The sequence below is a fragment of the Anomaloglossus baeobatrachus genome, chromosome 4 (assembly GCF_048569485.1).
Source record: "Anomaloglossus baeobatrachus isolate aAnoBae1 chromosome 4, aAnoBae1.hap1, whole genome shotgun sequence".
In the NCBI taxonomy this organism is placed as follows: domain Eukaryota; kingdom Metazoa; phylum Chordata; class Amphibia; order Anura; family Aromobatidae; genus Anomaloglossus; species Anomaloglossus baeobatrachus.
The window spans coordinates 452,355,560-452,379,858 of record NC_134356.1 but is presented as its reverse complement, the minus strand read 5'-3'; the positions used below and the strand labels follow the sequence as shown (position 1 = coordinate 452,379,858).

At 47.4% G+C, this 24,299-nt stretch overlaps 1 protein-coding gene across 2 annotated transcripts in view; it reads left to right on the top strand.

The window, feature by feature from the left end:
* CLK3 (CDC like kinase 3) overlaps positions 1-24,299 on the top strand; it is an 82,520-nt gene that overhangs the window by 41,740 nt on the left and 16,481 nt on the right. The window contains exons 5-9 of one of the 2 annotated variants that reach the window (XM_075345615.1): positions 1,109-1,202; positions 5,799-5,865; positions 13,555-13,671; positions 14,195-14,361; positions 20,438-20,532. In XM_075345615.1, coding sequence (XP_075201730.1) covers positions 1,109-1,202; positions 5,799-5,865; positions 13,555-13,671; positions 14,195-14,361; positions 20,438-20,532 — 540 coding nt within the window. The remainder of the gene's footprint in view (positions 1-1,108; positions 1,203-5,798; positions 5,866-13,554; positions 13,672-14,194; positions 14,362-20,437; positions 20,533-24,299) is intronic. The other variant, XM_075345616.1, reaches the window with a different exon arrangement.

Below are 24,299 nucleotides of genomic sequence, written 5' to 3'. Positions count from 1 at the left end.
AACTATTTTGTGTGACATATTTCTCAGATTTATGGGCATAAATTTTCAAAGTTTGAAAATTGCGAAATTTTCAAAATTTTCGCCAAATTTCCTAAATTTTCACAAATAAACGCAAAAAATATCGGCCTAAATTTACCACTGACATGAAGTACAATATGTCACGAAAAAACAATCTCAGAATTGCCAGGATCCGTTGAAGCGTCCCAGAGTTATAACCTGTCAAAGTGACACTGGTCAGAATTGCAAAAAATGGCCCGGTCATTAGGGTGTTTTAGTGGCCGGGGGTGAAGGGGTTAAGGTAGCATGAAAGTTAAGACGTTCTCTTTAAGTATTTGTCATCTTGGATAAACACTCTTACAGAGAACCTGTCAGCAAGTTAAACTGATACCTTTGGTGAAGGAATCTGAGCTCTGGTTCTTGATTTATCAGCCTCTGAAGTTTTTTTCTAAAGATGGCTCTGTGCATCGTGGACGGATTGGGCGGTAGGGTCTTCTGCTCTTCCACTCCTCCGCTAGCCTCCTTTATGTCTCTTATTCATGGACCTACCTCCTTTTTTAAATTTTTGGCTGGCATCATTAGTGTGGGCGGCATGTGCACAGTAATTCCACGGACAGTATCAGTTCTTTCAGTAAAGCAGCGCCATTCTGGCCATGTCTTTCCTTTTTATATTGCTAAATCCTGCTGACGGGTTCTCTTTGCGAGTGAATGAAGAGCATACAAACGGTGACATTTTACCAGGTTTTTGAATGTTACAAGATACTCTGGGTTATGATGAGCTTAAAGTTAACTTCCTCAGTAGCTTTCTTGTAAAGATATGTATAATCGAGAATATTCCTTCCCTTACTTTTTGTACATAGATGTAGTAATAATAAAATGAGGAATGACATTTTAGAGAATTTGTGTGAACATTTAGTTCAGCTTCAGTGCTGAGGCGTCTCTAACCTGCACGTCTCCCTTTGCAATATCCCCTATCGTTCTATGTTTTTATATGACTGCACACCATTCACCTACACGGACGTGGATCGTGTCTTCTTAATGTAACCACCTTCGGTTTTTATCGGCAATGAAAACTACTCCTTGTTCCTGTTTGTGACTGTTGGGCGAGCAGAAGAGTCATCGAAGTGCTAAGAACAGCCAGACTATTGAAGATGACAAGGAAGGGCACCTGGTGTGCCGGATTGGAGACCGCATCTTGGACAGATGTACTGAAGCCTGTTCCGTAAAACTTTAACATACTTACTCTTCCTCAGCTTTTCCCCCTTACTTTCCCTTCCCCTTGAGATATCTGCAGGGCTAATGAACATGAAGGGAGAGGCAGGGTCAGATCAGGGTTAGCACACTTTGTATAATCATCTATCCCTTTCACTGCTTGGCAGACCTGCAGAGTCCTTGTGGCAGCTATGTTATTTCCTTAGCAAAAAGATAATTGTCTGTCTATGATGTCTTTTTCATCACAGGTATTCTGTGACTTATATTTTTTTACCTTTTCAAGAATTTTCTCAAAGAAAATGACATTTCTCTGGTTGATCACACAGAACAGTTTTTTTCCCTTTTTAGCTGCCCACCTGCTCAGCCCAGTACGAGGAACGTGATCCAAGGGTGAACTCGCATACATCAGATTTGTTTCTACTTATCTCTAGGCTGAGTTCACATGACCTGTAATCATCCGTTAGAACAGATCCTGCAGAGATCAGTTGAGAAAATTATTTCTTTTGTGTTTTTGTTTTTTTTTTTGTTTTAACTTTGGAGTCTATGGAGAACGGATCGGTTAACTGATTGCTATTTATCTTCCATTTGAAACAGATCCTATAACAAAAAAATGGCTCCGTTGCAAATGCATGGCTAAATAGCAATTTCATAACAGATCCGTTCTCCATAGACTGCTATGCTAAATAAAACGGATCCAGCAGACATCAGTTATTTAACAACGGACAGAAAAGTTGTGTTTGCAGAACTTTTTCCCCAACTAATCTCTGCAGGATCCATTCTAAGGGATGATTACAGGACATGTGAACTCGGCCTTGGTCTGTCCCATTCTAATTGGGGTCTGCGGAAATCCAGCTAAGGCTGGTTTCACATCTCTGGTATTGTGCCGGAAGCCGGATCTGGCACAAATGTAGTACTATAAGGCTGGGGCCACACGGGGACTACTGCGATCCCCTTGCATGACACACTGCTCGTGCTGGCAGTACAGCAGAGCAGAGTGTCATGCTTGTGTCCTTGCAACTGAGGTCCGTTCGTGCGAGCAGACCAGCTGCGGGGGGCGGGCCGGCACTCAGGAGGTGAGGGAGGGATTTCTCTCCCTCTCTCCTGCGTAGCCGGCTATTGCTATTCTCACACTGCACTAGTGGTACACCGGTGTACCGCGAGTGCAGCGAGATTTTTTTTTTTTTTTTCTCTCGCCCCATTCACTTGAATGGGTGCGAGAGAAAGAGTCTCGGCTTACAATCGCAGCATGCCACGATTGTTTTCTCAGTCCGATTAGGGCTGAGAAAATAATCGCTCATGTGCGCTGACACACAGGCTAGAATTGGTCCGAGGGGAATGCGATGTTTTATCGCACTCCACTCGCACTGTTTTTCTCGCCGTGTGGCTTAGGCCTTACATTCATTTACAATGGAAGCGCAAGACCATGCAGTTGTGTATGAAGCATGTGTCCGCATGGTGTCACGCTTCCATTGTAAATTAATGTACCGGTGCTGCATTTGTGCCAGATCCGGCAAAATACCGGAGATGTGAAACCAGCCTAAAAGAGATCTATGGAACAGACTTTCAGAGCTGCTGAATGTGAATTCCCCATTAGTACTATGATGTATTTTCTCTGCCCTGCACAATAACTAATTGCTCTGCAGTCCATATATATACGGTAATTTCCTGGTGGTGTGGCTGAGCTACTGGGCATATGTACCAACGTGATTTTATGTTTTGCGTGATTTAAATAGAAATGTCATTTATTTGTGAGACAATCCATTTGATGACATTTGTAGAAATAATCTGTTTTCTTAGTGTTACTGACGTGAGGTCTTCAACCGCTTAGTCTTAAACAGGATCCATCACTAGGATGAAAGTGGCTAGGTTTTTGCTCTTATTTTATTCCCATTGTTCCACTTTATGCTTTATTTAAATCCACCATATTGTTGCAGAGATACTGGTGTCCCTTTTAGTGCCAATTTTTTATGTACGGCCTTTAGCAAGGGGATGTGGCACACAGGATCCTCCGGGAACATGTCTTTAGACTGCTCTGTGTAATTGGTAAAGGCCATAAGAATTAGCACTAAAGATGGCTCCTATCTCTGCAATCATAGGGTAGATTTACACAAAACTGCATACTGTGGAGCAATGGGAATAAAATAAGAGCAAAAAAGCTGATCAATTTTAAACTGGTGATAGGTCCTTTTTAAAGGGAACCTGTCACCAGGTTTTTCCCTTATTAAGCTGCGGCCACCATCAGTGAGCCCTTATATACAGTATTCCAGAATACTGTATATAAGAGCCCAAGCCGCTCTGTATAATGTAAAAACACCTTTATTATACTCACCTAGGGGGACCTGTCCCGCCCACAGCCATGACTCATGGGTCATGGGTACGGGACTGAAATAGACCAGGTGAGTGCTGCTAAGAGCAGTTCTACTATTTCATATGTGAGGCAGTTTGGCACATTTTATAAAAATATTTTAGTGTTAGGACTACCCCAAATGAGATTTGCCGTGGAGTGGCGGGGTGGCTCAAGAACTTGCAATTTTTTTTCCAAAAATCTCAAATTTTATAATAAGTACAGTTGGAATTTTTAGTGCTGTAGTGCACATATAGTGCTGGCTTTTTTGTTTTTTCTTCACCTAGGGGGTGGTCCGGACTGATCAGTGTCGCTGTTCAGTCCGGTGCCTCCTCCATCTTGTGCAGTCATCGTGCTCCTTCCCAGCCCCGTGTGCATGAGGTGTCCTGCGTTATCCACACAAATTTCTCCATTGCGCTCCTGGCAGGCGCCCTTTGATCTGCTTGGCTGAGGTCTGGCAAAGTACTGTAATGCGCGGGCAGGAGGAAAGGTCAAAGACCGCCCGTGCATGCGCACTACAGTACTTTGATCTGCCCTCTGCCGGGCAGAGAGAAGTGTGTGTACGAAGGAGCGCAATGGCGACCTCTGTGTGAGTGATGGAGGATGTGTCATGCACACAGGACAGCGATCGCACAAGATGGAGAAGGCACCGGACCGAGACCAGCGACTCCTGTCGGACCGCCCCCTAGGTGAGTATTATAAAGGTGTTCGTTATACGTAGCAGCCTGAGCTCTTGTATACAGTATTCTAGAATGCTGTATAGAAGAGCTCAGTGGTGGTGGCTGCAGCTCATGAGGGAAAAACCTCGTGACAGGTTCCCTTTAATATAGGTCTCCTACGAAATATGAAGTTACACATCTCCAGATGTAAATATAAAATATATTCATGTATGAGAGAATAAAATACTAAGTACAGAGAAAAAATATTTATTATATATAGTCAAACAAACCAAAAAATAGAAATTTACAGTACAACATGAGGTACTTGGTGAAGACCCCAAAAAGCGGGGAAGTAAAACGGTAATATTGCCATATGAGTAACAATCATTTGTAATCACAATTATCTATAGGCAAGTAAAGTAAATGATTGTGCCACTAAATATATACATCCATGCACATAGTGTGCCCAATAATCACCTTAAAAGCCAAATCCAAAAATCTACAGGAAAATTCAATCCAATGAAAGTGGTAAGAATGGCCGAGCAGAAGATTCCTGTATAGGTCTTAGATAATTATGATGTTTAGACAGAGTAGTTACCTGGGATGCATATATCGGTGGGTGCTCCTGCTGAACCCCTCGTTTCGCATAGGCTTCTTGGTGAGGGACTTGTAGTTTTTCTGTTCTTGGCATTTTATTTATTGTTTGTAATCTTTTTTTTTTTTTGTTTTTTTTTTATTTGTGTCTGTGTAACTTTTTAATTTTGTAGGAGACATATCTTTGGCGTTTTCTCCCATTATAACTGATGATGATCAGGATAAATTATCCATTCTTCTGTAATATAGATAGCAGCAGGATATTACACTTACTACTCTACAGAAAAAGCTTAGCAATATGTTTTGCCAATTATTGCAGCAGATGGAGAAAATTTAATTTGCATATATGAAGTTCCGAACCAAAATCTGTAATAAAACAAAAATAAACCCATATATTTAGTTAATTACTTATAGGGGAAATCCACTACTTTTGCCTACAATAAAAATGGACCTGTGGAGCTATAAAAGAAAGAAATACTCCCGCCGTTCTGTCCCACTGCTGCCTGTGTTCCTCTCTCTGCTTGACCACTACAGCCAGTCAGCTGTCAGTGATTGTCTGCAGCATTCCATTCTGATTGAGGTGGAAAACAATCTCTTCCCACTTTGATGAAAAGTAAAATCTGCTGCCAATCAGTGGCTGCTGAAGGCCTGCTCATGATTTCTCTCGTAGGATAAGGACAATATGGAACCAGAAGGAGGCACAGGCAACCGTGGAGCAGAATAGAGTGGCTAATTTTAATACCCCCATGAGCCCATTTTTATTTATTTAAAAAAAAAAAACAACCTCTCTTTAGGATGAGTTTAGTTTAAAGGAGTATCCCACTTATCTGCTGGCTTCTGTGCAATATATGGAAATTGAATAGTTGATAGATGGACTCTGGAAATCTGCTCGGCAGTGAAGGCACTGGTCAGTGTGTTTATATAAAGCTTTGCTTCTTTTTTCCCTCTTATTATGGTGTCATAACATGTATCCCTTGCTCTGTGTCTTTCAGATGAAATTGTGCGAATTCTAGGAGAGGGCACTTTCGGCAGGGTGGTGGAGTGCGTGGACCATCACAGGTTTGTCATGGGGAAACCTCCTTTCTTATGGCTGGAGGACAGAGCCCAATGTGCAGAACCTGAAGGCTGCAATGGCTTCATGGGTTGTCACACAGGGTTTCCTTTGTGCCATATGTATGTAGCCTGTCTCCTCCAGAAACATATCAGTGGGAATCTTCTATCTATTCAGGGTCCGATAGTGCACACTTATAGGATCCGAAAGTAAAAACCCTCATACGGAATCGGAGGGATTTTAACGTACAGTAGAGGTGTCATGCACCTCCAAAAGCAAAACATATTGCATTGTACAAAGGAAGCTTAACAGGGTTCTCCAGAATATAAAAAGTCATAATGTCCTAAATACATTTAATAAGCCAATCACAATAGTTTCGTCTTGAGTTAATCATGCTAGAAGTAAACTGTCTGTCACCTTGAAACACTGACGGAAACCGGTCTTAGAATATTAAAGGGGTTGTCCACTATATGTCCAGCCACGGTTCTCATTTCTTCTTGATTACTTATTCGTCTGAAGATGGAGACAGTGAATCCAGCACTGATTGTGCTCAGGGCTCGCAACCACATGTGAGCCCCAAGAGTGCCGACACCAGTAGAAGCGCAGGTGAGTACAAGCTTTTTTTTTTTTTTTTTTTAACGGACTACCATGGGGTATGAGAAGGGCTTGTGCAAGTAGTGGATAACCCCTTTAAGACGCCTTTGAGCATGTGCAGTAGGAAGCTCATTTCTTGTGACTTGGAAATACAAATCTCATTATTCAGAATGACCGGGCACATGGAAATTAGTGGCGCAGGTCTTCTTACATATGAAGAAGGGTGAAGCTTCCTACTCCACATGCTCACAAGAATCTGTTCTAACATTCTAGGATAGGTTTCTGTCAGTGAAATGAGGCATCAGTCATTTTTAATTCTATTGTGATTGCCTCCCTAGACAAAATTATTGTGATTTGCTAATTAAATGTATTAAGGAATTTATTTAGAATGATATATCCTTAAGTTAGTTTTCTCTACTCCTGAACCCTATAATGTGAATCTGTCATCAGGTTTTTGCTGTCATTTGAGAGAAGCATGATCTAGGGGAAGAGACCCTGATTTCAGTGATGTATCACTTACTGGACTGCTTGGTGACGTTTTGATAGAATCCCTATTTCTTTTTCGCTCCTAATTGGGAGACCCAGACAGTGGGTGTATAGCTACTGCCTCTGGAGGCCGCACAAAGAACTACACTTAAAAGTGTAAGGCCCCTCCCCTTCTGGCTATACACCCTCCCGTAGGAGTACGGATTCCTCAGTTTTAGCTTTGTGCGCAGGAGGTCAGACACGCACGCATAGCTCCATTGTTTTTAGTCAGCAGCAGCTGCTGACTATGTCGGATGGAAGAAAAGAGGGCCCATACAGGGCTCCCAGCATGCTCCCTTCTCACCCCACTGTATGTCGGAGGTGTTTGTAAGGTTGAGGTACCCATTGCGGGTACGGCGGCTGGAGCCCACATGCTGATTCCTTCCCCATCCCTTTTTACAGGGCTCTGGGTGAAGTGGGATTTACTGGTCTCCAGGCACTGAGACCGTGCTCCATCTACAGCCCCTGGAGAAGATGCTGGATGGAGCGGAGTACATCAGGGACATGGCCCTGCTTCCTCAAGGTACTCTGTGTCCCCGTGCATTTGGCGCTCACACCGCAGCATGCTGGGTGTTGTAGTGCGCCGGGGGACATCAGCGCTTCGGCGCTTGTGCCATGGCCTCATTCAGCTTCGCTGAAGCAGGCACACCTCTGGGAATCGGTCGCGCCGGCCGCTGGGACTGCGGCGCGGCTGGCACTTGTGGTGCGCCGGGGACTTCAGCGCGGCCCGCGCTTTTACGGCGGCCGCGCTGATAACTCGAGTCCCCGGCTTTTGCGGCCTGCTTCCGTTCGTTCCCGCCCCCAGACCTGCCAGTCAGGAGAGGGGCGGGACGCTGGCCACTTCTGGGAATCGGTCGCGCCGGCCGCTGGGACTGCGGCGCGGCTGGCACTTGTGGTGCGCCGGGGACTTCAGCGCGGCCCGCGCTTTTACGGCGGCCGCGCTGATAACTCGAGTCCCCGGCTTTTGCGGCCTGCTTCCGTTCGTTCCCGCCCCCAGACCTGCCAGTCAGGAGAGGGGCGGGACGCTGGCCAGTGCATCAGCGCCGAGGGCTGGAGTCGTTTTTACATACTCCAGCCCTCACAATCGGCACAGAGGGGACACTGTTTCCCGCACTTTTGTTTGGGAACTCCCACGGACCGCCCCTCTCCACAGACGCCGGCAGCCATTCCTGCTGACACGCTGAGCTGCAGAGGGGAGCCGGGGAGACCCAGACAAGGAATTCTGCGCCTCTTACCCGCTATTCAGCGGGCGGTAAGCAGCCCTTTGGGCTCACCCCCTATTGTGCCAGTAGTAATCTTAGTATTTTGTTCCTGCAAATACTTTGTACTGCATAGTGCTGGTCGCCCTTTGGCTATAGACTCTCTCACATTGCAGAGAGCCAGCAGCATGTCGTCCGTAAAACGCAAGGGTGCCAAGGCACAGACATTATATGCTTCCTGCACCGCATGTGGGACTTTTCTACCGGCAGGCTCCACGGACCCCCATTGTGTGCAGTGCTCGGCCCCTGCGGCGCTTGCACAGTCGGGACCTCTGCTGGACGTGACCCAGGGTGTACCACCTGTGAATGCTGTCCAGGTGACAGGAACTGAGTTTGCAGCTTTTGCTGACAGAATGTCTCTCACTATGTCACAAATTCTTGACACATTGCGAGCTAGGCCTGTACTTCAGGCCACGGACACTGTGCAATCATTGCCCCCTGGTCCCCCTCAGCTGAATTACCTCCAAGCTCCGGGACGGGCATATACACCTCAGGGTGAAGACTCTGACTCGGACGATGGCCCCGGGCAGCCTAAGCGGGCTCGCTATGACGGGCCTTCACATTCATCTCAATGGTCAGGATCCCAGCGAGATGAATCTATGGGTGATGAGGCGGACGTAACTGTTCAGGATTCTGATCCTGGGACCGCTCTCAATCTAGATACACCAGATGGTGACGCCATAGTTAATGATCTTATATTTAACATCAATAAGATGTTAAATATTTCCCCACCAGCTCCTCTTGTAGAGGAGTCAGCTTCGCAGCACGAGAGAATCCATTTCAGATACCCTAAGCGTACATTAAGCACTTTTCTGGACCACGCTGACTTTAGAGACGCAATCCAGAAACCCCACGCTTATCCTGAAAGGCGTTTTCCTAAACGGCTTAAAGATACACGCTACCCTTTTCCCCCTGAGGTGGTCAAGGGTTGGACCCAGTGTCCAAAAGTGGATCCTCCAATTTCCAGGCTTGCAGCTAGATCCTTGGTTGCAGTTGAAGATGGAGCGGCACTTAAAGATGCCACTGACAGGCAGATGGAGCTCTGGCTGAAATCCATCTATGAAGCGATTGGAGCGTCATTAGCGCCTTCTTTTGCGGCCGTATGGGCACTCCAAGCTATCTCAGCCGGGCTTGCGCGAGTCGACTCAGTCACACGTGCATTTGCCCCGCAGGTAGCACCATTGACCTCGCAAATGGCGGCATTCGCGTCGTACGCGATTAATGCTGTTCTTGACGCTACAAGCCGCACGGCAGTGGCGTCAGCCAACTCCGTTGTTTTGCGTAGGGCCCTGTGGTTGAGACATTGGAAAGCAGATTCTCATTCCAAGAAGTGCTTAACCAATTTGCCTTTTTCTCGTGACCGATTGTTTGGAGAGCGTTTGGATGAAATCATCAAACACTCCAAGGGTAAGGACTCATCCTTACCGCAACACAGACAAAACAAACCCCAACAGAGGAAGGGTCAGTCTGGTTATCGGTCCTTTCGAGGACCGGGCAGGTCCCAATTCGCCTCGTCAAAAAAGACTCAAAAAGACCAGAGACGCTCAGATTCTTGGAGGTCTCAGTCACGCCCAAAAAGGACAGCCGGAGGAACCGTTGCCAAGACGGCGTCCTCCTGACTTGCGGTCTCCGATTCCCACACCCGCGGTCGGTGGGAGGCTTTCCCACTTTGGCGACATTTGGCTGTCACGCGTCAAAGACCGTTGGGTGAGGGATATTCTGTCTCACGGGTACAGGATAGAGTTCAGTTCTCGTCCGCCAACTCGTTTCTTCAGAACTTCTCCACCACCAGACCGAGCCGATGCTCTGTTGCAGGCGGTGGCCGCTCTAAAGGCGGAAGGAGTGGTGACCTCCGTCCCTCTTCAGGAACAAGGTCACGGTTTTTACTCCAATCTGTTTGTGGTCCCAAAAAAGGACGGATCGTATCGACCCGTCCTGGATCTAAAGTTGCTCAACAGACACGTAAAAGTCAGGAGGTTCCGGATGGAATCCCTACGCTCCGTCATAGCCTCAATGTCTCAAGGAGATTTTCTAGCATCAATAGATATCAAAGATGCGTATCTCCACGTGCCGATTGCACCAGAGCATCAGCGTTTCCTACGCTTCGTCATACACGACGAACACCTACAGTTCGTAGCGTTACCTTTCGGTCTGGCAACAGCCCCCCGGGTCTTCACCAAAGTCATGGCAGCAGTAGTAGCTGTTCTGCACTCGCAGGGTCACTCGGTCATCCCGTATCTAGACGACCTGCTTATAAAGGCACCCTCTCAAGAGGCATGCCAACACAGTCTGAAGGTGGCACTAGACACTCTCCAGAGTTTCGGGTGGATTATCAACTTTCCAAAGTCTCATCTAACCCCGACCCAATCTCTGACTTATCTTGGCATGGAGTTTCATACTCTCTCAGCGATAGTGAAGCTTCCACTGGACAAGCAGTGCTCGCTACGGACTGGAGTGCAATCTCTCCTTCAGAGCCAGTCGCACTCACTGAGGCGCCTCATGCATTTCCTAGGAAAGATGGTAGCAGCAATGGAGGCAGTCCCGTTCGCGCAGTTTCATCTGCGCCCTCTACAATGGGACATTCTACGCCAATGGGATGGGAAATCGACGTCCCTCGACAGGACTGTCTCCCTCTCTCAGACTGCCAAGGACTCTCTGCGTTGGTGGCTTCTCCCCACCTCATTGTCACAGGGAAAGTCGTTCCTTCCCCCGTCCTGGGCAGTGGTCACGACGGATGCGAGCCTATCAGGGTGGGGAGCGGTGTTTCTCCACCACAGGGCTCAGGGGACGTGGACTCAGGAAGAGTCCACCCTGCAGATCAATGTTCTGGAAATCAGAGCAATCTATCTTGCCCTGCGAGCCTTCCAACAATGGCTGGAAGGCAAGCAGATTCGGATTCAGTCGGACAATTCCACGGCGGTGGCGTACATCAACCACCAAGGGGGAACACGCAGTCGCCAAGCTTTTCAAGAAGTCCAGCGGATTTTGACGTGGGTGGAAAGCAGAGCGTCCACCATATCCGCAGTTCACATCCCAGGCGTGGAAAACTGGGAAGCAGACTTTCTCAGTCGCCAGGGCATGGACGCAGGAGAATGGTCCCTTCACCCGGACGTGTTTCAGCAGATCTGTTGCCGCTGGGGGACGCCGGACGTCGATCTGATGGCGTCACGGCACAACAACAAGGTCCCAGTTTTCATGGCACGGTCTCACGATCACCGAGCGCTGGCGGCAGACGCCTTGGTTCAGGATTGGTCGCAATTCCGACTCCCCTATGTGTTCCCACCTCTAGCATTGTTACCCAGAGTTCTCCGGAAAATCAAGTCCGACTGCCATCGAGCCATACTCGTCGCTCCAGATTGGCCAAGAAGGTCGTGGTACCCGGATCTGTGGCATCTCACGGTAGGCCAACCGTGGACACTACCAAACCGTCCAGATTTGCTGTCTCAAGGGCCGTTTTTCCATCTGAATTCTGCGGCCCTGAACCTGACTGTGTGGCCATTGAGTCCTGGATCCTAGCGGCCTCAGGTTTATCTCATGAAGTTGTTGCCACAATGAGACAGGCTAGAAAACCATCCTCAGCTAAGATCTATCACAGGACGTGGAAGATATTCTTAGCGTGGTGCTTGGCTCAAGGGTTTTCTCCCTGGCCATTTGCATTGCCAATTTTTCTTTCCTTCCTGCAGTCTGGGTTGGAAAAAGGTTTGTCGCTTAGCTCGCTTAAGGGTCAAGTCTCCGCGCTATCCGTATTCTTTCAGAAGCGCTTGGCACGGCTTTCTAAAGTACGCACGTTTCTCCAAGGAGTTTGTCATATCGTTCCTCCTTACAGACGGCCATTGGAACCCTGGGATCTGAACAAGGTTCTCATTGCTCTCCAGAAGCCGCCTTTCGAGCCTTTGAAAGAGGTTCCCCTTTCTCGGCTTTCACAAAAGGTAGTTTTTCTTGTGGCGGTCACGTCTCTTCGAAGAGTGTCCGAGCTAGCGGCGTTATCTTGCAAATCTCCCTTCCTGGTGTTTCACCAAGACAAGGTAGTACTGCGTCCAATTCCAGAGTTTTCTCCCAAGGTGGTTTCTTCCTTTCATCTCAATCAGGATATCACTTTGCCATCTTTGTGTCCGCATCCAGTTCACCAATTTGAAAAGGGTTTACATCTGTTGGACCTGGTGAGAGCACTCAGGATTTACATTTCTCGCACGGCGTCTCTACGCCGTTCTGATGCGCTCTTTGTCCTAGTCGCTGGTCAGCATAAGGGATCGCAAGCTTCCAAATCCACCCTGGCGCGGTGGATCAAGGAACCAATTCTTCACACATACCGTTCTGCTGGGCTTCCGATCCCATCTGGACTGAAGGCCCATTCTACCAGAGCCGTGGGTGCGTCCTGGGCATTGCGGCATCAGGCTACGGCTCAGCAAGTGTGCCAGGCAGCTACCTGGTCGAGTCTGCACACGTTTACCAAACACTATCAAGTGCATACCTACGCTTCGGCAGATGCCAGCCTAGGTAGACAGGTCCTTCAGGCGGCGGTGGCCCACCTGTAGGAAGAGGCTGTCTGACAGCCCGTTCATGTGGTATCTTTTTACCCACCCAGGGACTGCTTTTGGACGTCCCACTGTCTGGGTCTCCCAATTAGGAGCGAAAAAGAAGAAGGGAATTTTGTTTACTTACCGTAAATTCCTTTTCTTCTAGCTCCAATTGGGAGACCCAGCACCCGCCCTATTTGTTCTTAGGGTTTCGTTTTTCGGGTGCACATGTTGTTCATGTTGTTTCTTAAGTTCTCCGATCTTGTTATCGGATTGAATTTGTTTTTGAAACTGTTATTGGCTTTCCTCCTTCTTGCTTTGGTACTAAAACTGAGGAATCCGTACTCCTACGGGAGGGTGTATAGCCAGAAGGGGAGGGGCCTTACACTTTTAAGTGTAGTTCTTTGTGCGGCCTCCAGAGGCAGTAGCTATACACCCACTGTCTGGGTCTCCCAATTGGAGCTAGAAGAAAAGGAATTTACGGTAAGTAAACAAAATTCCCTTCTTTCTCTACTATGGATGTAGCAGTGGTCAAAATGCTGAGCTGTGTGTATAATCTCACCCACACCCATGATTGGTAGATTTCTGGGTACATTGTCAGCAATGGTGGGGCCTGGGTTACACAGATTAGTTGGACTGGCCTACACAAGAAACCTCGTCAGGCAGTAGTAATCAGCCTAATAAGTGACGCATCCTTGGAATTGGGCTAATTTGCCAATACATTATGCTGCTCTCAGATATAACAGTAAAAATCTGCTGACAGATTCCCTTAAAGCTGGCCTTTTTCTCCCTTTGGTCTTAGAAGAAACACCAGAGTTGCTCTAAAGATCATCCGGAATGTACGAAAGTATCGGGAGGCTGCCCAGATGGAGATTAATGTTCTAAAGAAGATTCAAGAACAAGACAAGGAAAATAAAAAGTAAGAATCTTTCCACAAAGCTCTTCAAAGTATCTGTAAAACTACATATGATTGCCTGCCAATACAGCTATTTAACCTATGATTTCAAACCATTATTTTCCCCCAAAATTTATAGGTGTGGTAACAAAGGCAATGTTAAAGCGTATCAAAATGATACTACTTAACCTTTATCATACATACTGGTGTTTGTTACTAAAAAGATACCCTCTGGGATGCATATACCTCAATCTCTATTCTGTCCCTGCCTAATAGCCATCTAAACATCTGTGACTGTTCTTTTGTTTCCACCCAAACTGCATATGGAATAGTTCATCTCACTGGAGGAAATATGTAGTGTTTGATGAAACATTTGACTGCTTACTGCCATCCCTGCATGTCCTGGCCTGTTATTGCCTTTCATGGGATCATTTGGTGTTGAGTAAAAAATGATTTACTTTTTTCTGTTAATTTGATAAAATCCCTAATTTGATAAAACATGTTAGGACTTTCCATGACTGGCTAACCTATATATTTCTGTCCCTAGCATGTGTGTAATGATGTGGGATTCCTTTGACTACCATGGACATGCATGCATTGCATTTGAGCTGCTTGGGAAAAGCACTTTTGATTTCCAGAAGGAGAACCATTATCTTCCATACCCACTGCAGCAGATTCGGCACATGGCCTTCCAGCTATTTCATGCAATAAACTGTAAGTTGGCTATGGATTTATGATGATATTCACGATGTTGACCTAAATGTAACAATTTGTCACAGTTTTTAGCTATTAGTGTGTGTATATGTATATATAATATATACATACGTATACACACACTGTATGTTTGTGTGTGTGTGTATATGTATGTATGTATGTACCGTATTTTTCGCTTTATAAGACGCACCTGATTATAAGACGCACTCCCAAATTTTAAGGAAAAGAGAATTTTATTTTTTTTTTAATGTTAAATGGGGTCCATCTTATAATGCCAGTGTCCTTCTAACAAAACATATAGGGTATATGTCCCTCATAGCCCCCCATCCTAAAATTAGCCCCCCCTAATCTGGATATGGCCCCCTTATATTGAATATAGCCCCCTTGTGATGGCACACGTTCCCCTGTGCTGCCCATGGCCCCTATATAGATCGCACAAGTCCCCCTGTGTTAGATATGCCCCCAGGCTGCTGCCCATAGTAAAATAAAACACTTTCCTTACCTCCTCCAGCACTGAGCTCCCTCATGTCTCCTCTACTTCCTGGTTCTAGTGCCGGTCATGTGATCGGCACAGCAGACTGAGATCTCTGCGTGCCTGATAACAGTGGAAGCAGAGACACCGGGGAGAAACGCTGGAGGGGGTAAGTAAAGCTTTTTTATTTTAGAATGAGTAGCAGCACGGGGATCATATCTAACACAGGGGGGGCATGTGTGATCACAGGGGGGGCGCAGAGACATATAATATGCACCGCTCCCGCAGCCCATCACTGCGGTGCGATTTCAGCACCACCGGAGATGGACAGCGGCTGTGCATATTATATGAGCGGGAGTAGGAGATCAAACGCTGCCGCCACAGCGCGTTCACCTGCCCCCAGCAGCGCCCCCACCTCCCCTGGACCCTGCAGTGTGTGTGTGTGTGTGTGTGTGTATATGTGTGTGTATATATATATATATATATGTGTATATATATATACCACCCCCGTATATTCGGCTTATAAGACGCACCCCCTACTTTCCCCCAAAAGTGCGTCTTATAAAGCGAAAAATACGGTGTATATGTATGTGTATATATGTATGTGTGTGTATATATAATAATGTATTTGAGAAGCAGGAGAACTAAGCAAGTGAAGGTACGAAAACTAAACTCCTGGCTACTTCTAAGTACTACCATGGTAATCACAAGGGTGTCGTGCAGTGCCAACTAAATACACCTATTGCTACTTCCTCCAAACCCTGCAATAATTGGTGTAAATTAGAGCATTTTTAATTGTCCCCTGTTTACACCAACTTTGGAGACTCCCCAAACAAATGTGATCCTATGCACTGCTTAGTCCAACCTCTTTCACAATCGCCATTAGGAGACTGTGAAATTTTGTGGCTGTTGTGACACTGCACACACATTTACCGTATTTTTCGAACTATAAGACTCACTTTTTTTTCCCCCAATTGTTGGGGGAAAGTCGGGGGTGTGTCTTATAGTCTGAATGTAGGGCATGGCTGCGGGGAATGAGGGTGCTGCAGTGGCGCGGGTCATCGGGGGCAGAGCAGGCTGCAGCAGCCCCTACCGTGACCATGTGGACACACTCATTTCATATGCATGCCCATCATCTCTCAGCGCTGAAGCCGGTGCTGGACAGGTGGGCGGGATGATGGGCGGGGGGGTGCGCGCATAGTAAAGAGCCAGCCCGCATGATCACCCCTGGCAACTACAGCCTGGAGTGATCATGTGTGGCTATATTCACTGCCCCCACACATCATCATCATCATCATCAGCGCGGGGGGCAGGGAATCGGTATACTCACCGGCCAAGATCCCTGCAGCATCGCTCGTCCTCCTGTCTGTGCCGGCCGCGGCTGTGTGTGGAGACTAGCTGTGCGCACACAGCCGCGGCCGGCAAAGACAGGAGGATGAGCGATGCTGCAGGGATCGTGGCCGGCTCCACACAGGTCAGTGACGCTGCTGCTGGCACAGACGGGAGGAGGAGCAATGCTGCTGGAGCCAGGAAAGGTGAGTATAAACGTTAATTTTTTTTTTGTGTGCCACAGGATGCCGCCATACACCAGGATGGGGGTATATAGCAGGATGCGGCCATACACCAGGATGGGGGTATATAGCAGGATGCGGCCATACACCAGGATGGGGGGTATTTAGCAGGATGCGGCCATACACCAGGATGGGGGTATATAGCAGGATGCGGCCATACACCAGGATGGGGGTATATAGCAGGATGGGGGTATATAGCAGGATGCGGCCATACACCAGGATGGGGGTATATAGCAGGATGCGGCCATACACCAGGATGGGGTATATAGCAGGATGCGACCATATGCCATAAGACGCACCCTTGGTTTTAGAGGAGGAAAATAGGACAATTTTTAAGCAAAAACTGTGGTCCTGATACACTGTTATGGGGTGATGATCTGCTGACACTATTATGGGGATAATGTCAATTCTGGTAATGATCCTCCTGCCGTATATGATCCCCATCCTTGTAAATATGTCCCTCATCTTGGTATAGCCCCCATCCTGCTAAATACCCCAATCCTGCTATATTACCTGCATCCTTTGGCACACAAAAAAATTATAAGTCTATACTCCCCTTTCCTCACTCCAGCAGCATCGCTCGTCCTCCTGTCTGTCAGCAGCAGCGCCGCTGACGTGTGTGGAGCCAGTCACCGTTCCCTGCAGCATTGCGATGTCCTCCTGTCTGCCGGCCCGCTGATGTGTGTGGAGGTGTGCGCAAGGGGATGACGTAATCGCTGTGCTCACCACTCTCTACACAGATTAGCGGGCCAGCAGACAGGAGGACATCGCGATGCTGCAGGGAACGGTGAGTATACCATACTTATTCACTGCCTCAAACATTGATGATGATGTGTGGGGGGCAGTGAATATAGCCACACATGATCATTCCAGGCTGTAGCAGGTGTGATTACGTGAGCCGGCTGCTAACTATGTGCGAATCCCCCCCCACATGTCAGCGCTGGCTTCAGCGCTGAGAGATGATGGACGAGAGGGTGCATGCATACATATGCAATGAGCGGGCCCACGTGGTCACGGCAGGCGCTGCTACTGCCTGCTTGTGCCGCCGATGACCCGCTCCACCGCAGCACCCTCATTCCCCGTAGCAATACTTTACATTCAGACTATAAGACGCATCCCCTACTTTCCCCCAACATTTGGGGGGAAAAAAGTGCGTCTTATAGTCCGAAAAATACGGTGTATTATTAGTTGGTATCTCCTGTAAAAGAGAAGAGACAAAGCTTTTCTGCTCAATGGTAAAAATGGTAACATGAATGTAAAACCTACATCTCAATTCAAAGGGAAATCATCTGATTTGGTAATTACATGTATTTGAGAAAAGTCTTATATAATTTGCTATAATTTTTTTTATGTTCTTTTTTATAACAAACTAGTCCTTGAAGAGGTATTCTCAGGTTATTAAATTGCTTTATTTACACGGCATGAAATTAAGTATGTAAGAAAAATCACAGCAGATTGAAATAGACTTGCTAAGTGTTTTTCTTTCATATTGTACAGCTGGTTTCCATGGAGCTCGGCCACTAAGGGCCTACCCAGACCTTAGCTGAGTGTGTGCAGTATTTCATTTCCTGGAGAAGGGCTAACTCATGACATATCAGTCAGCTCTCTCCATCCCATTGATTTCTGTGCTCTAGTTATCTGCTTACCTTCCTCTCAGCACCTAGCAAGCTGGTCTTCTAAATCTTGCAAAACCACCAGTTTGCAGCTTCGGCTGCTTTCAGAGTAGATCTCCTAACCGCAGCTCTCACTGAGTTGTGGACTTGTTCAAATACCCTGTTATCTCTATCTTTAGATAACAGGGATCACCATATAGGCTCCCTAACAAATCTCTGATGGTTGAAAGTGTTACAGCAAAACTTGTACTGAGTGTTTATAGCTCTACTAATGCCGGGGCCACACGGGGCACTACTGTGATGCCCGCATGACACTCTGCTCGCGCTGGCAGCACTGCAGGAGCAGAGTGTCATGCTAGTGTCCCTGCATCTGAGGTCCGACTGTGCGAGCGGACCTCCGCTGCAGGGGACGGGCCGGCACTGTGGAGGGGCGGGCCGGCATGGAGGAGAGGAGGGATGGATTTATCTCCCTCTCTCCTCCGTAGCTGGCTATTGCGATTCTCGCTCTGCGCGCGTGGTACACCGGTATAAAACGAGTGCAGTGCGATGATTTTTTTTTTTTCTCTCGCCCCATTCACTTGAATGGGTGCGAGAGAAAAGAGTCTCGCATTAGTCACAGTATGCTGCGATTGTTTTCTCTGTCTGATTAGGGCTGAGAAAATAATCGCTCATGTGCGCTGACACACAGGATAAAATTGGTCCGAGTGGAATGCGATGTTTTATCGCACTCCACTCGCACCGATTTTCTCGTTGTGTGGCTTAGGCCTAATACTACAGCTCTGCTATTAATCAGAACTGTCACTCGCGGGGGAACCCGCCTGCCAGAAAGTAAAAGACTGGAAAGCTGTGTGCTACTTAAAGCGAATCTGCCAGCAGGTTTTTGCTACATCATCTGAGAGCAGCAGGATGTAGGCAAAGAGATTCTGAATCCAACGCTGTGTCGCTTAGATTACTCGGTGCAGCAGTACTGACACAATGAAAGATGATATTTTTAACATGTATCAGAGCTCTGGGAGCTGCCCCCACCCACACCAGGCTTTCAATGTATATTTCTATAGTCAGAAGCTGCTAATCACAGAAGGGGACAGAGTTGGACTAGTGCTCACGCCTCAGACCCACTAATGATAAAGCTAAGAGGCTTAAACTAAACAACAACAGACTTTGTAATAAGAGACGGCTGGCTGTAAACTGAATGTGAACCCTTACCGCATGCTGGCTTTAGATTACATGACAAAAATGTCCTGACAGTAACTTTAAGAGACAACTTTAGAGTAAAGGCCCAGTCACACTAAACAACTTACCAGCGATCTCAACAACGATACCAACCTGATAGGGATCGCTGGTAAGTTGCTAGGAGGTTGCTGGTGAGATGTCACACTGCGACGCTCCAGTGATCCCACCAGCAACCTGCCCTGGCAGGGATCGCTGGAGCGTGGCTACACGAGTTGCTGGTGAGCTCACCAGCAACCAGTGACCAGCCCCCAGCGCCGCGTGGAAGCGATGCTGCGCTTTGTAACTAAGGTAAATATCGGGTGACCAATCCGATATTTAGTTACCAGCGCACACAGCTTAGCACTGGCTCCCTGCTCTCCTAGCTACAGTACATATGGGGTTAATTATCCAATGTGTACTGCAGCTACATGTGCAGAGAGCAGGGAGCTGCGCACACTGCTTAGCGCTGAGTCCCTGCTCTAGCTACAGTACACATGGGGTTAATTACCCGATGTGTACTGCAGCTACATGTGCACAGAGCAGGAGCCGGCACTGACAGCTGAGAGCGGCGGACGCTGGTAACTAAGGTAAATATCGGGTAACCAAGGTGGTTACCAGAGTCCGCAGAAGCCGGCTCCTGCTGCCTGCACATTTAGTTGTTGCTCTGTCCCTGTCACACACAGCGATGTGTGCTTCACAGCAGGACAGCAACAACTAAAAAATGGCCCAGGACATTCAGCAACAACCAACGACCTCACAGCAGGGGCCGGGTTGTTGCTGGATGTCACACACAGCAACATCGCTGTTACGTCACAAAAGTTGTTTGTTAGCAGCGATGTTGCTAGCGATGTTGTTTAGTGTGACTAGGCCTTTAGCCTTTAAACTCCACCTGGTCTCTTATCTAATCAGTCTATATGTGTGATATTCTGATATTCCATAGGTGTTATCCCATATGGCCTTCAACATTTTGAAATAATTGTACAGTCTCCATTCTAGCAACCTTTTCTCCTCTGTTTTGTTTGTTGTTTTTTTTTCTTTCATTCTTCTTTCTACCTCCCCCCCTCTTCTTTCTCTCTCCTCTTTCCTTCTCCCCCCCCCCCCCCATTTCTCTTCAAATATCTTTTCTAAAATTGACCCCAAAAATGTGTATATGTGGCTAACTTACATTGTGACATTGTGTGATTATTATACATCTTTTAATTTTATAGTCCTGCACGAGAACAAACTGACACATACAGATTTAAAACCTGAGAATATTCTTTTTGTGAATTCTGAGTTTACAACTTCCTACAATGGAGCTAAGGTGAGTTCAAATAATTTCCTAAAGCTGTTCATAGATTAGATCAAGGTCAGCCGAAGCCGTCCATTTCTGTGGGATTGATTAATATAATGTATAGGGTCTTTCATACCATGTGATGTTATTGCAGTACTCTTTTCAACAAGGCTTTCGACAGACCAGACAGCATCTCTAATTTTGCTTTTAACTCCCCAATTTGGAGGTAGTGGACTACATAGTTGCACCTTATGGTACTTTTGACTTAACGGATGCTGAAGTAGTTTCTGCACCTTGACATGCTATTACATCACAGTGATTACATAGGCCCGTGTGCCCATGCAACTACTTAGCGAGCACATCGGTGATTGACTGACAGCAGGTATCGGAGCTAAATTTGATCCCAACGGTTTATCTTTCTGGTGATGTTTGTCTAACCTGCATGCCCATTAGGCCTAGTAAAATTGCATGTCAGTTTTACACAGGTATACCAAATCATCATTGCCTACTACAGCATTTAATAATGATCACAATATGAATTCCCTTTGTCAGACTAAAATACAACGCTAAATAAAATTGAGAGGTTTTTTTTCTCTTTTTCAAACACTCTAAAGCATCCAGATTCTGCTTCTAGCAGCAGTGAGCAAAGGCAAAATCCAAATTACTGCTGTTAACCCCCCTTAAATGCCAATCACTGACTGCCGCATTCATGCCACATGATCCTGTTGTAGGACCTCTTGCTGCGCCGTTCAGCCAATCATCTGCTTCTGCGTGATGTGACCACAGGGTGCCGATGGGGTTCTATAGCAGCCACATGCTAAAGTCCCATATGAGGACTGAAAAAAGCGACTCAAAAGAAATAGACTGAAATCGCCCCCCCTTCACCAGTTGAAAATAAAGAAATTTTTAAAAATGTTGTGTTGTTGCATCTGTAAAAGTCCAAGCTATGAAAACATAATTTAACCCATACGATAAATGTCGAAAGGGGTAAAAAAAGCAACATTCTAAAATGTATTTATTTTTTTTAATTTGCTCGCCACACCGCCCAGAAATATTGCTAAGGGATCAAATGTATGTACTTCAGAATGCTACCAAATGATGGTACTTCATTGCACGCTAAAAAATGCCCCAATAGAGCCGTATTGATGGAAAAAGAATCTCAAAAAATGGTGATTCACCCAGTGTTTTCTTTTTCAAAGTTTAGAATTATTTAAACCAGTAAAATAGTTAAAAATTGGCTTAGTTTTCTTTCTTTTAGCATTTAACGCACAATTTAAATGTATTACTTTGATCAGACTTTTGTGGACATACCAAATATGTTTCTTTTGTAATTTTAGTTTTGACTAAGAGTTTTGGCTAAAGGTGCTCTTCTTCCCCCCCCCCCCACCCCCCCCCCTTTTTTTTTTTTTGGTTTAACTTTGTTTTTTAGGTTTTTCTCTTTAGTGGTCTCTAGTATTGCAATACATTGTGTGCAGAATTATTAGGCAAATGAGTATTTTGATCACATGATACTTTTTATACATGTTGTCCTACTCCAAGCTGTATAGGCTTGAGAGCCAACTACCAATTAAGTAAATCGGTGATGTGCATCTCTGTAATGAGGAGGGGTGTGGTGTAATAACATCAACACCCTATATAAGGTGTGCTTAATTATTAGGCAACTTCCTTTACAGGGCCCGTCAGATCTCTCTTCTGACCCATTTTGCCAAAGGAAAGTCCAAAATTGTGAGATGTCTTGCAGAGAAATGCAGCAGTTTTGAAATTGCTAAAGTTTTGAAGCGTTATCACCCAACAATCAAGCGTTTCATGGCAAATAGCCAACAGGGTCGAAAGAAGCGTGTTGGGCAAAAAAGGCGCAAAATAACTCCCCATGAATTGAAGAAAATCAAGCGTGAAGCTGCCAAGATGCCATTTGCCACCAGTTTGGCCATATTTCAGAGCTGCAACATTGCTGGAGTATCAAAAAGCACAGGGTGTGCCATACTCGGGGACATGGCCAAGGTAAGGAAGACTGAAAAACGACCACCTTTGAACAAGAAACAAGAAAAACCGTCAAGACTGGGCCAAGAAATATCTTCAGACTGATTTTTCAAAGGTTTTAAGGACTGATGAAATGAGAGTGACTCTTGATGGGCCAGATGGATGGGCCAGAGGTTGGATCAGTAAAGGGCAGAGAGCTCCACTCAGACACTAGCAAGGTGGAGGTGGGGTACTGGTATGGGCTGGTATCATCAAAGATGAACTTATGTGACCTTGTCGGGTTGAGTATAGCGTGAAGCTCAACTCCCAGACCTACTGCCAGTTTCTGGAAGACAACTTCTTCAAGCAGTGGTACAGGAAGAAGTCGGTATCATTCAAGAAAAACATGATTTCTCTATCGTTTCATTGGGGGACACAGGACCATGGGTTATGCTGCTGTCACTAGGAGGCTGACACTAAGTAAACATAAAAAGTTATCTCCTCCCTAGCAGTATACACCCCGAGCCGGAGGCGGGCTCAGATCAGTTTTAGCTTAGTGTCGTAGGAGGCTGATGTGGGCCGTCTCGGCCCCCCTCAGCCATGTATGTTTTTGCGCTTTTTTCTTTTATTTCGGCGCCGCTCATCGCTCTCATACCTGTCTTCTTTTTCTCTGCAGGTATTCGCTTCACTCATCCTCTGCAGCCCTGTGGGTACCACTCCCCAGGGTCGCAGGGGCTTGAGATTTCGGGCCCTCTCCCCCCGGTCCATCCCCGTGGTACCACTCCCGGGGATGCGCATGTGGGCAGGTTGTTGTGGGCACCCCTGATTCGCCCTACGGTATCACCCCAAAGGGCGTACAGGGGAGTACAGCAGGGATGGGACCTCCACAGCGCGTGTGTAATCGATGGGGCCCCGTCACGCTGCCTTCTCCTGCTGGGGGGGCTGCTTCCCCCCATCATGATGTCCACTTCCCTGCCTCAGCACGCTCTCCCCCGGAGTCTTCCTGGACGAGTAGCGCTGTACACAGGCAGGGGCAGGGCGCCCTGCCCGCACCGCATCCGTCGCTGGGGCCGGCGCCGCCCGATTGCAGGTAGGGACCGACCTCTCCTGCACCTTCCCCCGGCCCTCTCCATAAATTTAGCCCCCGGTCTCGACCTAGTCGCTCCTGCGTCCTAGCCACGCCCCCGCTGCAGCGCTATTGACCGCCGGTCGTCTGCCCCAGTCTCCTCCCACCGCTCTGCCTCCTGCCTTATGGTGGGGGCTGTGGATCCTCCGGTTTTTTGCGCCGGAATGCTGCTCCTCCCCCAGCCTCCTCCAGCGTCCCCTCGCCATTTTAGCCTGTCTCTGGTCCCCTGAGGCTGCAGCGCGCCGGCGTTCTCACTCTTCTGGCCAGCTCACTCCTGGACTCCCTCTTCTGGACTGGTGGGCAGCACGCAGGACCTGGGTAAGCTCTGCTCCTAAGGAGTAGCCCTCACTAGGTAGCGTTCTGAGTTTAGGGACGAGTTAACCCTCTCCTGTCTCCTTCCTAGCAGCCACCAGGGAGAGTACTTGTTTTCACCATGCCTAATGCTAAGTCCAGCCGACCCAAGCAGGCCCCCTTTTGCCTTATTTTTTGCATGCTCCTCCTACAAGACCAAATTTTCCCAGGGCCAGGACGCCCCACTATGCTCCGTCTGTTCTACAGACGCGCAGCCTCCGCAGGACTCCGCGGCCGCCGCTTCTGATACCGCAGACGCCACAGCGCCAGATGCTGCAGGGCCCGGCGTCCCCCCCCCCCCCCCCCCCCGACTGGCTAGTGTCCCTGTCCCAGTCCGTAGATTCCCTCTCTGAGGCTTCTC